This window comes from Heloderma suspectum, chromosome 4 (assembly GCF_057233095.1).
Source record: "Heloderma suspectum isolate Gila_16-S chromosome 4, 16-S_ref, whole genome shotgun sequence".
Classification (NCBI taxonomy): Eukaryota; Metazoa; Chordata; class Lepidosauria; order Squamata; family Helodermatidae; genus Heloderma; species Heloderma suspectum.
Genome location: NC_139461.1, coordinates 72,782,335 through 72,796,039, shown reverse-complemented (window position 1 = coordinate 72,796,039; position 13,705 = coordinate 72,782,335). Strand labels below are relative to the sequence as shown.

Sequence of the window (13,705 nt, the reverse complement as noted above, 5' to 3'; positions counted from 1 at the left end):
CCACAATAGCTGCTTGCTCTCATAATGTCAGCATTTCTTTTGGAACTGGATGAAATTGAGGACTGAATTAACATTAACATTATCAAAAAACTTAGCTGCAGCCACCACCATAGGTAATAAAACAGCAGCAGGTTAAACAGAGAGAGAGAGAGAGAGAGAGAAAACCTGCCCCTGCTGAGAATGTAAATGACTTAATTCAAACATGTTTGAAAGCCACACTGTATGATATCATTTTGTTGAAAAGCAGTATATAAATATTCTAAATAAATATGGCTGGTTAACAGTGATAATACATGCAAGAAAGACATTCATTTATTTTAAAAAAATTGCTATGAAACCCAAGTGCTTTGATAAAGTATTTTCTATCTAAGTATGTATAACTCCCTCATGTAGTCTGCCTTTTAAAGTAAGTAGTGATGTTGCCAGTTCTGACAGTAATTAATTCAGGAATATTTATGTCCTTGCAGTTTAGAAATCAGAACTCCAGACAAGATGGAGAAACTGCAGCTGGCTGGTTTGCCCTGAGAAGTTAATATAATTTAATTAATATAATTGAATATAACAGTGGTGCAAGTGTGTCTGTGTGTATAACCACTAGTGTACATTATTTACTCCAGATTACGATCTGAATTTTAGATCAAACCTCCACATTCTATAGGTTGGGTCCAGACTTAGGGTGCAATCCTATGCATGTTTAGACAGAAAAGAGTCCTACAACTCCCACCATGCCCCAGCCAGTATGTCTGGCTGGGGCAGGCTGGGAGTTCTAAGACATTCTTCTGTCTAAACATGCATAGGATTGCACCCTTAAGGCACAATCCTATGCATGTTTTGACAGAATAGGGCCTACAATTCCCAGCATTCCCCAGCCAGCAGTGCTGGCTGGGGAATGCTGGGAGTTATACACCCTTTTTCTGTCTACACATGCACAGGATTGCACCCTTAGTGATGTTTAAAATAGACCCACCGAAATCAATGGGACTTAAGCTGGTGATGACTAACTTAAGCCCCACTGATATCAACAGGTCTGCTCTATGCATGACTTCAGTCTGGACACTGAATGTAAAGGGCCAATTTATACCGACAGCCAGCAATTTTGGGTGCTTACTGGAGAAACCTACAGGATATGGAAGGAACTAATTTACTCTCCAAGGCAATGCAATGATAGTTGATGATACGTTGGCCAACAGCATTCCTTGCACTTTTGCATATAAGTTTGTAGGTGAATGGAGTAGATCCACAAGTATAACAAGTCCCCTTTCTGGCACATACATTTTCCGACTTCAAAACATCCTTGGTTGTCCAGGTAAAGACTACAGTGCACACAAGCTACATATACCCATAGAGTTTCTCACATTGTACTTCCGGACCATCTTTCTCAAATCACAGGATTTGGATTAAGAAATTTTTTTTTTTCCAGAAAGCATACCTTGTTCAATATTTCTTTGGCTAGCACTGAAAATGCATCTTCAATGTTTATATTGTCCTTAGCACTGGTCTCAAAAAAGGGTATTCCATATTCCCAAGCAAGCTGGAAAACAAAAAAAAAGGGAATGTGAGACGATGTATTGTATTGTGGCACATATTTCAAATAAAATGCAATTCAAATAAAAATCTAATGAAAAGGAGGCTCGCACAATCTTGATTATAAATTCATTCACACAGTGAAACCAACATATCTTATTTCAAAGTAAACTGTTTAGGATTGGGATGAAACTCTGTTCTGAGATATTTCTGGACCATAAATAGCTATCCCCCCACCCACCCAACACACACACACACACACATTCTGGGATAATAACTCCTAATCAACATTTAAAGTGAGCTATGTAGATGGTAATTGATGAGATTGTTTTTCACCTTCATTTATAATTTACAGGGAATTTGGGTTAATTTCTTTAACCTACAGCAAAAGTGTCCCTCATTAGCCAGGCTCAAACCAATACTACACACAGGTTTTCCCTCTCAAAGATGACATATTTATCAGATACAGCTAGCACAGCCTTCCCCAGCCTGGTGCCCTCTGGATGTATGGGCCTACAAGTCCCAGCATCCCCCAGCAATGCTGGCTGGGGGATCCTGGAAGTTGTTGGCTCACACATCCAGAGGGCAACAGGTTGGAGAAGGCTGAGCTAGCAGATTTTCTACCTTAAATGCATAAAACAGCAATATATTTCAGGAGGTCCCATAGCTCAGTGGCAGAGCACCTGCTTTGCATGTAGAAGGATACAGGTTCAATCCCAGGCATCTCTAGTCAAAAGGGTCAGGTTGGGTATTAGGTGATGTGAAGGACCTCTGCCAGACACCCTAAAGAGCCACTGCCAGTCAATATAGACAATATGGGGCTAGGTAGACAAGTAGTCTGACCTGGAATAAGGCAGCTTCCTATATTCCTCTGTAATATATTAAATGTTTTTTTAAAAATCAGAATCTGTTTTTATTTGCACAGAAGAATTTTAAAACCATAAATAGTACTTTTTCAACATTTGCACCTGGTTTTATATTCCAAGATAAAATAAAATGGTATTCCAGCAGAGAGTCTCCAGCATGGATTACCATCCCATATATAGGCCTGGTGTCAGCACTTGGCACACTGGAGCACTTGCTGAGGTCCACATTCCCAAGCAAAGTCTTCTGGGGCTGATGACTTCCCTGCCACACCCCTAGCATCCATTGCCACGTGGGCCCCATGGGATACTGCTACAGGCACCTGTCTTGTGCTCACTCATGAGCTGTCCCACCTCCTCACAAGCTTACCTGGTGGTGATGGAACAACTTAGTTGTGAAATGGGACACGCTTTGATTTGATCATACTTTCCGGTACCTTTTGCTTGACTTTTATTGGAAGTTCTCTGTGCAAGCCCAACTGAAGTGAATGGGAGTTGTGCAAGAGCTCACACAAAAGCTCAAAAGCTCTCTCCTCCTCACCCCCCCTCTCTCACACACACACACACACACCCTGCACTTCGCCTTTGCTCCACACAACAAAGCATTAGCACAAGGCAGCTGAAAGCATGACAAAATCAAAGCATGCTCTACTTTACACATTCATTCTGAATTCTACAGTGAAATACTTCCATGAAAAATGACTTGTTGCTTCACTTTTACAAGATTAAGTCTTTACCCACAGTGGTTTCCGTTAGTGTGCAATAAACTTAGTGGATATTTATTTAATGGGTAAAATCTCACTAGCATACAAATTATGTTGTTCAGTCATTAAGGCGTGTCCGACTCTTCGTGACCCCATGGACCATAGCACGCCAGGCCTTCCTGTCCTGCGCTATCTCCCGGAGCGTGCTCAAGTCCATATTCATCGCATCGGTGATGTTATCTAGCCATCTCATCCTCTGCCGTCCCCTTCTCCTTTTGCCTTCAATCTTTCCCAGCATCAGGGTCTTTTCCAGGGAGTTTTCCCTTCGCATTAGGTGGCCAAAATATTGGAGCTTCAGCTTCAGTATCTGTCCTTCCAATGAGCAGTCAGGGTTGATTTCCTTTAGGATTGACTGATCTGACCTCCTTGCAGTCCAGGGGACTCGTAAGAGTCTTCTCCAGCACCACAGTTCGAAAGCATCAATTCTTCGGCACTCAGCCTTCCTTATAGTCCAGCTCTCACAGCCATACGTTGCTACTGGGAAAACCATAGCTTTGATTATACGAACCTTTGTGGGCAAGGTGATGTCTCTGCTTCTTACTATGCTGTCTAGGGTTGCCATAGCTTTCCTCCCAAGGAGCAAGCGTCTTTTAATTTCATGGCTACAGTCACCGTCTGCGGTGATCTTGGAGCCCAAGAAAATAAAATCTGTCACTGCTTCCATTTCTTCCCCTTCTATATGCCAGGAAGTGATGGGGCCAGATGCCATGATCTTCGTTTTTTTAATGTTGAGTTTCAAACCAGCTTTTGCACTCTCCACTTTCACCCTCAACAAGCGGCTCTTTAGATCCTCTTCGCTTTCTGCCATTAGGGTGGTATCGTCTGCGTATCTGACGTTGTTGATAATTCTCCCGGCAATCTTAATTCCGACCTGTGATTCATCCAACCCGGTGTTTCTCATGATGTACTCTGCATATAAGTTAAATAAGCAGGGTGACAATATGCAGCCTTGTTGTACTCCTTTTCCAATTTTGAACCAATCGGTTGTTCCATGTCTGGTTCTTACTCTTGCTTCTTGACCCTCGTACAGGTTTCTCAGGAGACAGCTAAAGTGGTCTGGTTCTCCCATCTCTTTAAGAATTTGCCACAGTTTGTTGTGATCCACACAAAGGCTTTAGCATAGTCAATGAAGCAGAAATAGACGTTTTTCTGGAATTCTCTTGCTTTCTCCATGATCCAGCGAATGTTGGCGATTTGATCTCTAGTTCCTCTGCCTCTTCGAAACCCAGCTTGTACTTTCGGTAGTTCTCGGTTCACATACTGCTGAAGCCTAGCTTGTAGGATTTTGAGCATAACCTTGCTGGCATGTGAAATGAGCGCAACTGTACGGTAGTTTGAACACTCTCTGGCATTGCCCTTCTTTGGAATTGGAATGTAAACTGACCTTTTCCAGACTTGTGGCCACTGTTGAGTGTTCCAAATTTGTTAGCATATTGAATGCAGCACTTTAACAGCAGCATCTTTTAGGATTTTAAATAGCTCAGCTGGAATACTGTCATCTCCGCTACCTGTGTTGTTAGTAATGCTTCCTAAGGCCCACTTGACTTCATTCTCTAGGATGTTCGGCTCAAATTCAGTGACCGCATTATCATGGCTATCAGGGACATTAAGATCTTCCCTATATAGTTCTTCTGTGTATTCTTTCCACCTCTTCTTAATCTCATCTGCTTCTGTTAGGTCCCTGCCTTCTTTGTCCTTTATTATGCCCGTCTTTGCACAAAACGTTGATCTCTAGTCTTTCCCATTCTGTTATTTTCCTCGATTTCTTTGCATTGTTCATTTAAGAAGGCCTTCTTGTCTCTCCTTGCTGTTCTCTGGAACTCTGCATTCAGTTGGATATATCTTCCCCTTTCTCCCTTGCTTTTCGCTTCCCTTCTTTCCTCAGCTACTTGTAAAGCCTCATCAGACAGCCACTTGGCTTTCTTGCATTTCTTTTTCTTTGGGAGGGATTGAGTTGCTGCCTCCTGAACAATGTTATGCACCTCCATCCATAGTTCCTCAGGCACTCTGTCTATCAGATCTAATCCCTGAAATCTATTCCTCACCTCCACTGTATATTCATCAGGGATATGATTGAGGTCATACCTGAATGGCTTAGTGGTTTTCCCTACATTCTTCAATTTCAGCCGAAATTTTGCAACAACAAGTTCATGATTTGAGCCACAGTCAGCTCCAGGTCTTGTTTTTACTGACTGTATAGAGCTTCTCCATCTTTGGCTGCAAAGGACATAATCAATCTGATTTCGATATTGACCATCTGGTGACGTCCATGTGTAGAGTCGCCTCTTGTGCTGTTGGAAAAGAGTGTTTGCTATGATCAGTGTGTTCTCTTGGCAAAACTCTATTAGCCTTTGTCCTGCTTCATTTTGTATACCAAGGCCATGCTTGCCTGTTATCCCGGTGATTTCTTGACTTCCTACTTTAGTATTCCAATCCCCTATGATGAAGAGGACATCTTTTTTGGTGTTAGATCTAGAAGGTGTTGTAGGTCTTCATAGAACTGATCAACCTCAGCTTCTTCGGCCTCAGTGGTTGGGGCATAGACTTGAATTACTGTGATGTTGAATGGTTTGCCTTGGATTCGTACTGAGATCATTCTATCGTTTTTGAGATTGTACCCCAGTACTGCTTTTCCCACCCTTTTATTGACTGTGAGTGCTACTCCATTTCTTCTAAGGGAGTCTTGCCCACAGTAGAAGATATAATGGTCAACTGAATTAAATTCGCCCATGCTTGTCCATTTTAGTTCTCTGATTCCCAAGATGTCGATGTTCAATCTTGCCATCTCATGTTTGACCACCTCCAGCTTACCTTGATTCATTGACCTTACATTCCAGGTTCCTAAACAATATTGTTCTTTACAGCATCAAACTTCCTTTTCACCACCAGACACATCCACAGCTGAGTGTCCTTTCGGCTTTGGCCCAGCCGCTTCACTCTTTCTGGCGCTACTTGGAAGTACCCTCTGCTCTTCCCCAGTAGTATAATGGACACCTTCCGACCTGGGGGGCTCATCTTCCGGCGTCATATCTTTTAGCCTTGTGATATGTTCCATGGGGTTTTCTTGGCAAGAAAACTGGAGTGGGTTGCCATTTCCTTCTCCAGTATATTTGTATACAAATTATACAAGTCTTTAAAAACTGGGTTTTTGTGAGTTTGCAGTGACATTTATCAGGTATGCATTTCAAACATGTCTGGCAAGCTCCCCATGGAGAGATCTTGGGAAAGGAGGAAAGAAAGGTCAAATAGACTGAGAAAGAAAAGAACCTGCATGCCTTTTTGAGTAGCATGTTTCATCATTTCCCTTGAATTCAGCAGTGCTCCCTAGTAGCTAGCTTTCCTCCGGGAAATAGTTAGGTTCACTGGGAAGGAACGTAACTATTTCGGTGGCTAAAAAACTTTCAAAAAGGCAAAATGCCCTAAATTGGTGGTGAATGCACCGGGGGGAAAAGGGGAGAAAGAAAATCTCTAAACAGCAGGAGAAATAGTGGGACATCCCTCCACCCTCTACTTGATTCTCTCATCCATGTTGTGGCCCCTTCCACACAGGTTGTGACTTTGGATCCAGCCTCCATGGTCTCGGAGGGTGAGTTGCAGGACACGGCAACCCCACGACCCCACCCAGCTCAGACAGCTCCTGAACAGAGATCCAGGTCTCCAACACCACGCCATTATGATACACAATCACCTTGGTATCGGCTGACACTCTCTCCTTGGCAGCTTCCTCAATACCGATCTCCGGATTGATACCATATGGATCATCGGCACGGACAATACGATCATGATCGCTCCCGCTCTCCATCCCGTGATTGGGATCGTTTTTCTGTTTTGTCGTCTCCTCCGCATGGACTGGAACATGATGCAGACTGGAGACTTAGGAGGGATTGCGACCTTTTCCTGGATGGCTCTCATTACTTGGGAGCTACTTCTCCTTCATATGCTCCATTTCAACCCAAACAACGACCACGGTTCGAAATGCATGAGACTTTCTGTCCCCCTCCTCCAGTACCGAGACGTTCTACGTCTCTAATGCTACACCAATGCTGCTGGGACCATCAAGCACCACTGCCTCCAATTCCACCTCACGGTGCGACTCATGTGGCACAGCAACCTGCCCCCTACCCTGAATCCGGTGAGGACTAAAAATCCAACTCTTCCTCCTATTCCTTGGTCCCCCATCGATCTCATCCCCAGATGATGTCATTGGGACACAAGATAGAGCCTCGCCTTCTGAGGATATGGAACACTTTTCTGAGCAAGTGCTCAGAATGGCACAATCGTTGGGCACTGAGGTGCAACAACCTCCACAACAACTCCATGATCTGGTGTTCAATGCCGTCACGGCAGACATGTCCACCCCAGTGGCCATTCCCTTTCTCCCAGCTCTGCTAAGTACAGTGCAACAGACATGGAAAACACTTTCATCCTTGACCCTGACGTCTAAGAGGCTAGAATCAATGTGCAGGGTTCAAGAGATGGACACTTCTTTCCTCTTGGCACATCCAAAACCAAACTCAAGAGTCTGCTCAAGGCCGCTCTCAAAAAACACATGCCTCACCCGTGGATAAGGAGGGCCGTAAACTCAATCTCGTCGGATGCCGCCTCTACTCTTCAGCAGCATTGGGAGTAAGGATTTCAAACTACCAGGCAATGATGGCCAGGTAGCAGTTGTTCCTTTCAGAAAAAATGGATTCCCTTATTGCGTACCTTCCTGAGGATCAACACGAGTTAGCAAGAATGTTCCATGCGGAAGCATCCAAACTATCCCGTCAGCAGATCAATACTGATCATCATCAAGCGGACTAAAATGCCAAAGGGATGATGGGCTCCGTCGCCCTAAGGAGACATGATTGGCTCCGTTCTTTGGGACTAACCCCTGAAGCTCACTCTAGAATAGAGGATCTACCCTTCGACTGCAAGAGTTTATTCATTGTGAAAACAGATGAGCAAATGGACTCTGTGCAAAAGGCCAGAACAACCACTCATAAGATGGGCATCAGCCAAGTCCAGCAACAACAGCACCACGCCCCTTATCATCAACGTTGCTGGTACTGACAACAACAGACCTATGCCCCTCAGCAACCTGGGGATCGAGCACCCAGATACCCACAGCAACAAAGGAAAAGTTACCCCTTCTCCAAGTTTCAGCAAAAGGCAAAGGGTGATGGATTTTCTAAGTGTCGTCATTGACTCCAGTCTTTCTCCCCTCCATACCAACCATTACAAACCACTCTTTGGAGACCACGTGAGCAAATTTTACTCAACCCAGATGAGAGTGACGTCAGGCAACTGGGTGCTAACTATTGTCCGTCGAGGATACAAAATAGAATTCAGCACACTTCCACTGCAGGGTTCAGTGCAGACCACCCCACTCTCGAAGGTCCTTCAGGAGGAAACACAATCTCTCCTAAGGAAGGGTGTTATCTAGCGCATTCATCCAAACCTCAGTATGGAGGGATTTTTCTCCAGGTACTTCACCATACCAAAATGGGATGGAGGCCTCTGACCCATTCTAGACCTTCGGGACTTGAACAGATTCCAAATTTGGAACACTCAACAGTGGCCACAAGACTGGAAAAGGTCAGTTTACATTCCAATTCCAAAGAAGGGCAATGCCAGAGAGTGTTCACACTACCGCACAATTGCGCTCATTTCACATGCCAGCAAGGTGATGCTCAAAATCCTACAAGCTAGGCTTCAGCAGTATGTGAACTGAGAACTACCGGAAGTACAAGCTGGGTTTAGAAGAGGCAGAGGAACTAGAGATCAAATTGCCAACATTCGCTGGATCATGGAGAAAGCAAGAGAATTCCAGAAAAACGTCTATTTCTGCTTCATTGACTATGCTAAAGCCTTTGATTGTGTGGATCACAACAAACTGTGGCAAATTCTGAAAGAGATGGGAGTACCAGACCACCTTAGCTGTCTCCTGAGGAACCTGTACGAGGGTCAAGAAGCAAGAGTAAGAACCAGACATGGAACAACCGATTGGTTCAAAATTGGGAAAGGAGTACGACAAGGCTGCATATTGAATCGTGGCTTCTCCCACTCCTCCAACAGGACTCACGGTTCGCCACAGTCGATCTCAAGGATGCATATTTCCACATAGCGATAGAACATGTCTCCACTTCGTGATTGGTACGGAACTCTTCCAGTTCAACGTTCTGCCATTCGGTCTCTTAACAGCCCCATGCATATTCACAAGTGTATGGCTGTGGTTTGCACTTACCTCCGCCTCAAGGGTGTAAAGATCTATCCCTATCTCAATGATTGGCTGTTAGTGGACTCCTCTTGGGAAGCCCTATCCCATGCTATTACAGTTGTTCTGAATCTCCTTTGGGCACTGGGACTCAGGATCAACAGGGAGAAATCCTGTCTGACCCCCACACAAATAGTTCAATTCATAGGGGCCATCCTCAATTCCAGAACTGGCCAGGCGTACCTTCCTGCAACTCGTGTCAAAACCCTGGTCGAACATGCCACTTCAATATTCCTTGATCGCCGTGCCAAAGCACACGACATTCAATGCCTACTTGGTCATATGGCAGCAACAGTATCAGTTGTGGAATGGGCCTGGCAGCGGATGAGGCCCCTGCAAAACTGGTTCATCTGAACCTTCGACTTGACCGTAACCCCCCTCCTTGTCACATGGTACCGGAGGAGGTCGCTTTCAGTCTGAAGTGGTGGATGAATCCCAAATATCTGACCCAAGGGATGCCATTTCTCCCCACTCCCCCATCCAGGGTCCTGACCAAAGACGCTTCCTTACTGGCTTGGGGAGCATATTGTGGACCTCTACGCACAGAGGGTCTTTGGTCTTCCACAGACACAATCTACCACATAAATTTTCTGGAGTTAATGGCAGTCTGGAAAGCCCTCCACGCCTTTGAACCATACCTTCAGCACTGAGACATCCAGATCCTCACGGACAACACTACAGTTCTATGGTACCTAAACAAACAAGGGGGAACAAACTCCTCCCGTCTCCTTTCTCTCACTCTGGACATTTACAACTGGGTAGTTACAAGGGGCATTCGTCTCACTGCCCTCCATATCGCGGGAGAAGACAATCTCTTGGCGGACTCTCTCAGTCGCCTCCTCTGGTGCTCCTACGAATGACAGCTGGCCAAGCCAACTCTACAGCTGATTTTCAGACAATGGGGTCAACCTGAGATCAATCTCTTCGTAACTCCAGCAATCACAGCCTGAAGACAGTTTTGCTCCAGGGCAGGAGTCGGTCGATGATCGCTAGGCGATGCCTTTTTCCTGGAATGGAAGGATCACCTATTCTACCTCTTTCCTCCGTTTCCGCTCCTCAGGAGGGTGATCTCAAAAATCAGACAGGAATCCATGAACTGCATCCTAATTGCCCTATGGTGGCCCAGACCACCTTGGTTCAAAACACTGAGGGACCTGTCACGGGGACATTGTCTACCACTCCCGCGAATAGACAACTTAATTTCTTGAGACCAAGGTCGAATTCTCCAACCCAATCTCCATACCCTGAAGCTCCCGGCATGGAGGATCCAGTGCCTGGGCACTGCTCCCGGCAACAGTACAGGCTATACTCGATGCAGCAAGAAAGCCATTGATGCACTGCTCGTACCCAGCTAAATAGGGTTCATTTGTGAAGTTTCCGTCTGACAGTAATTGTAACCCTAATGACTATTCCCTTATGGATGTTTTATGTTTTCTCCAACATTTATACAGTAGAGGACTAAAATATTCCTCCATCAGAGTATATGCCTCAGCGATATCTGCGATGAGGGGCAATGTAAAAGGGAGTTCCATCTTCAGCCACCCCTTATGCAAACAATTCTTATGGGAACTTAGAAATTTGGCTCCCCCCATGAGAGACCTCATCCCTCAATGGGACTTGTTGCTAGCGCACAACAGCCTGACATCCGCTCCCTTTGAACTTCTTGCTACCGTGGACTTGAGGCTGCTTTCTTGGAAGGTCACCTTCTTGGTAGCGATTACAACCTCGAGAAGGGCGAGCGAGCTCTCTGCTTTATGAATAGATTTGCCTTACACCATTTTTCACAAGGAAAAGGTCGTACTCAGGCCGGACCTAGCTTTCCTCCCTAAAGTGGTTATGGACTTCCATGTGAATCAGACAGTTGTCCTCCCTACTTTCTTTCCCTCTCCGACTTCCGATTTGGAGAAGAGACTGCACACTTTAGATGTCTGGAGAGCCCTGTCCTTTTATAAATCACAGTAAGAAGACTTAATTCTGTAAGTCGCAACGATTGTTCCTGTGCTATGGAGGACATAATAAAGGCTCACCAGTTTCCTTTCTTAGAGGCTAGCCTCCTGGATAGTACAGACTATTAGCTTGGTGTACCACCTCTTGGGGAAAGAGTTACCGCCTTGAATCTGAGCACATTTGACAAGGGGAGTGTCGACTTCCACAGCCTTTACAAGAGGTGTGCCTCTGGTGGACTTGTGTAAAGCGGCAACTTGGTCTAAGCCTTCTACTTTCATAAGGCACTATAGACTAGATGTTCAAGCCCGGGCAGACTGTGCCTTTGGCAAGGCTGTGCTCTCATCGGTACTACAGCGAGACACTGACCTACCTCCGGTAAGTCAGCTTGTTATTCGCCCATATGTGTGATGCGCAGAGACCATGAAGAAGAAAGTCAGGTTGCTTACCTGTAACTGAAGTTTTTCAAGTGGTCAACTGTGCATTCATACAACCCTCCCACCATCCCCACCTCAGTGTCAATATGATTGTTAGTACCGAGGTGTTTTTTCTCCTTGGCCCCGGACTGCTTTGCGGTCTTAAGGAACTGAGGGGAAGGCAGGAACCCACGCTATATATACCAGGGATGTTGGGGGACGGGCTCCCGCCAAAAACTTGTTCAGCTTGGAAGTTTCCTGAATGAGTCTCCGCACAGGCGCAGAGCCCATATATGTGAATGCACAGATGACCACTCGAAGAACTACAGTTACAAGTAAGCAACCTGACTTTTCTACAGTTGATTAAATGGAAGAAATGAAAAGAAGTGGATTATTTGTGTCTACAGGAGTAAGCCAAGGGGAAAGAAATCTTTTAATGAATTCCTTTAGGAAGATGTCTAGAATCCCATCCAAACAAAAGCTTGGATTCTAACTTCTGTTCTGTGAACTTTCCAGCCTACTCACAAGGCTCTTCGGTAGCCCCCCAAAGGGACCCTCTCATACGTGACACATAGGAGCGGGGCTGCAGCAGGAAGGGGAAATCACACATACTCATGAAAACAACCATTACCTTGCATGAGCAAATGTGTCTTCTGCTCGTGCAACATCACCTTTCAATCTAGCCATAGTCATTTTAGGTTAAGAATCACCAGGATGCTTTGTATGGGTTCTTGCTCCCTTCTTCTGTTCATGTGTAAATTGCCAAATATAAAGTGCCACATTATTAATTTTATGTGGTACTTTGTATCTGGCAACATTCTTTAACATTTATTGGTTCGTTCATTGTGGTATTTATAAGCTTCCCAAAGCGGTTCACAACGTATTTAAAAACATAAGATCCATAATAACATATTAAAAATCATGATATATAATTAATATTATTAAAAACAAAAATACTACAAACAGAACACAGATGTATATGCTGAAATAGATGGATACATTAGGAAAGGAATGAGTAACTGAAAATATTTTTAAAACTTGAAAATGTTGCCTGGGTGTTCCAGGCTTAAAAGTAACATATTTGTCTAGCCATTTATATTTTGAACACCCACACATCATGTGTCAGAACATTTAATATTTGTAATTAAGGGAATGTGACAGAAATAGAAACAGAAAAAGAGCCAGGGAGGATTTGGGGTGGGGATACAGGCAGCAGCAGGGAGGAGGGGACAACAAACGTTTGTTCCATGAACTTCCTTAAGTTTACTTTTCTTAGAGTCCAAACTAATATGTTTTCATGCTTAGCTGAATCAATTAGTATACATGATTTTTAGGAAATATATGAAGTATCAGTGGGAAACCTAATTCAATTATGTTTTTTAAAAATCAATGATTTAAATCAATGATTGAAAAATTGGTCTCTTAGTGATCTCACTCATGTTTCAAAAGTGCTGATTGATATCACTACTTTGGATAGGACTAAAGTTTAGGTTTGCCTACAACAGCTTAGTGAAGGAATGAGGATTTTTCAGAACTCAAATTCTCTCTTCAGGTTCCTGTAAGGATACAGTGATTTCACTTACTGCTTGCACTTACTGATGTAGCATAACAAAAGAAAAGACATTTTACTCATTAATTAGAAGAACTAATACAGCAGGATTCTGACTTGATTCTTGGGAAAACTGGAATAGGTGTGTAATCTTAGAATATTTTGCTTGCTAGGATACTCTTACCAATAGGCAGAAACCAGAAAGGAATGGAAGGGCAATTCAGAACACAAAGTAAATCTAGTCAGGAGGCTGATCAATGGGAGGAAATGGATTTGTTCCATTAACAAAAAAGTGATTCTGTTAACCATACAACTGAAAAAATGAACTGGAATATTCAGAAGCTGGCAGTGGGATACCCCAACACTGCCCCCTTGTGAATATTCAT

The 13,705-nt window shown here is 44.2% G+C and overlaps 1 protein-coding gene across 1 annotated transcript in view; it reads right to left on the bottom strand.

Moving 5' to 3' along the window:
- The window catches only part of LOC146347007 (ras-related protein Rab-10-like), a 46,088-nt gene that overhangs the window by 9,271 nt on the left and 23,112 nt on the right, over positions 1–13,705 (bottom strand). The window contains exon 5 of the mRNA XM_084849618.1: positions 1,430–1,531. Within this exon, the coding sequence (XP_084705744.1) occupies positions 1,430–1,531 (102 nt within the window). The remainder of the gene's footprint in view (positions 1–1,429; positions 1,532–13,705) is intronic.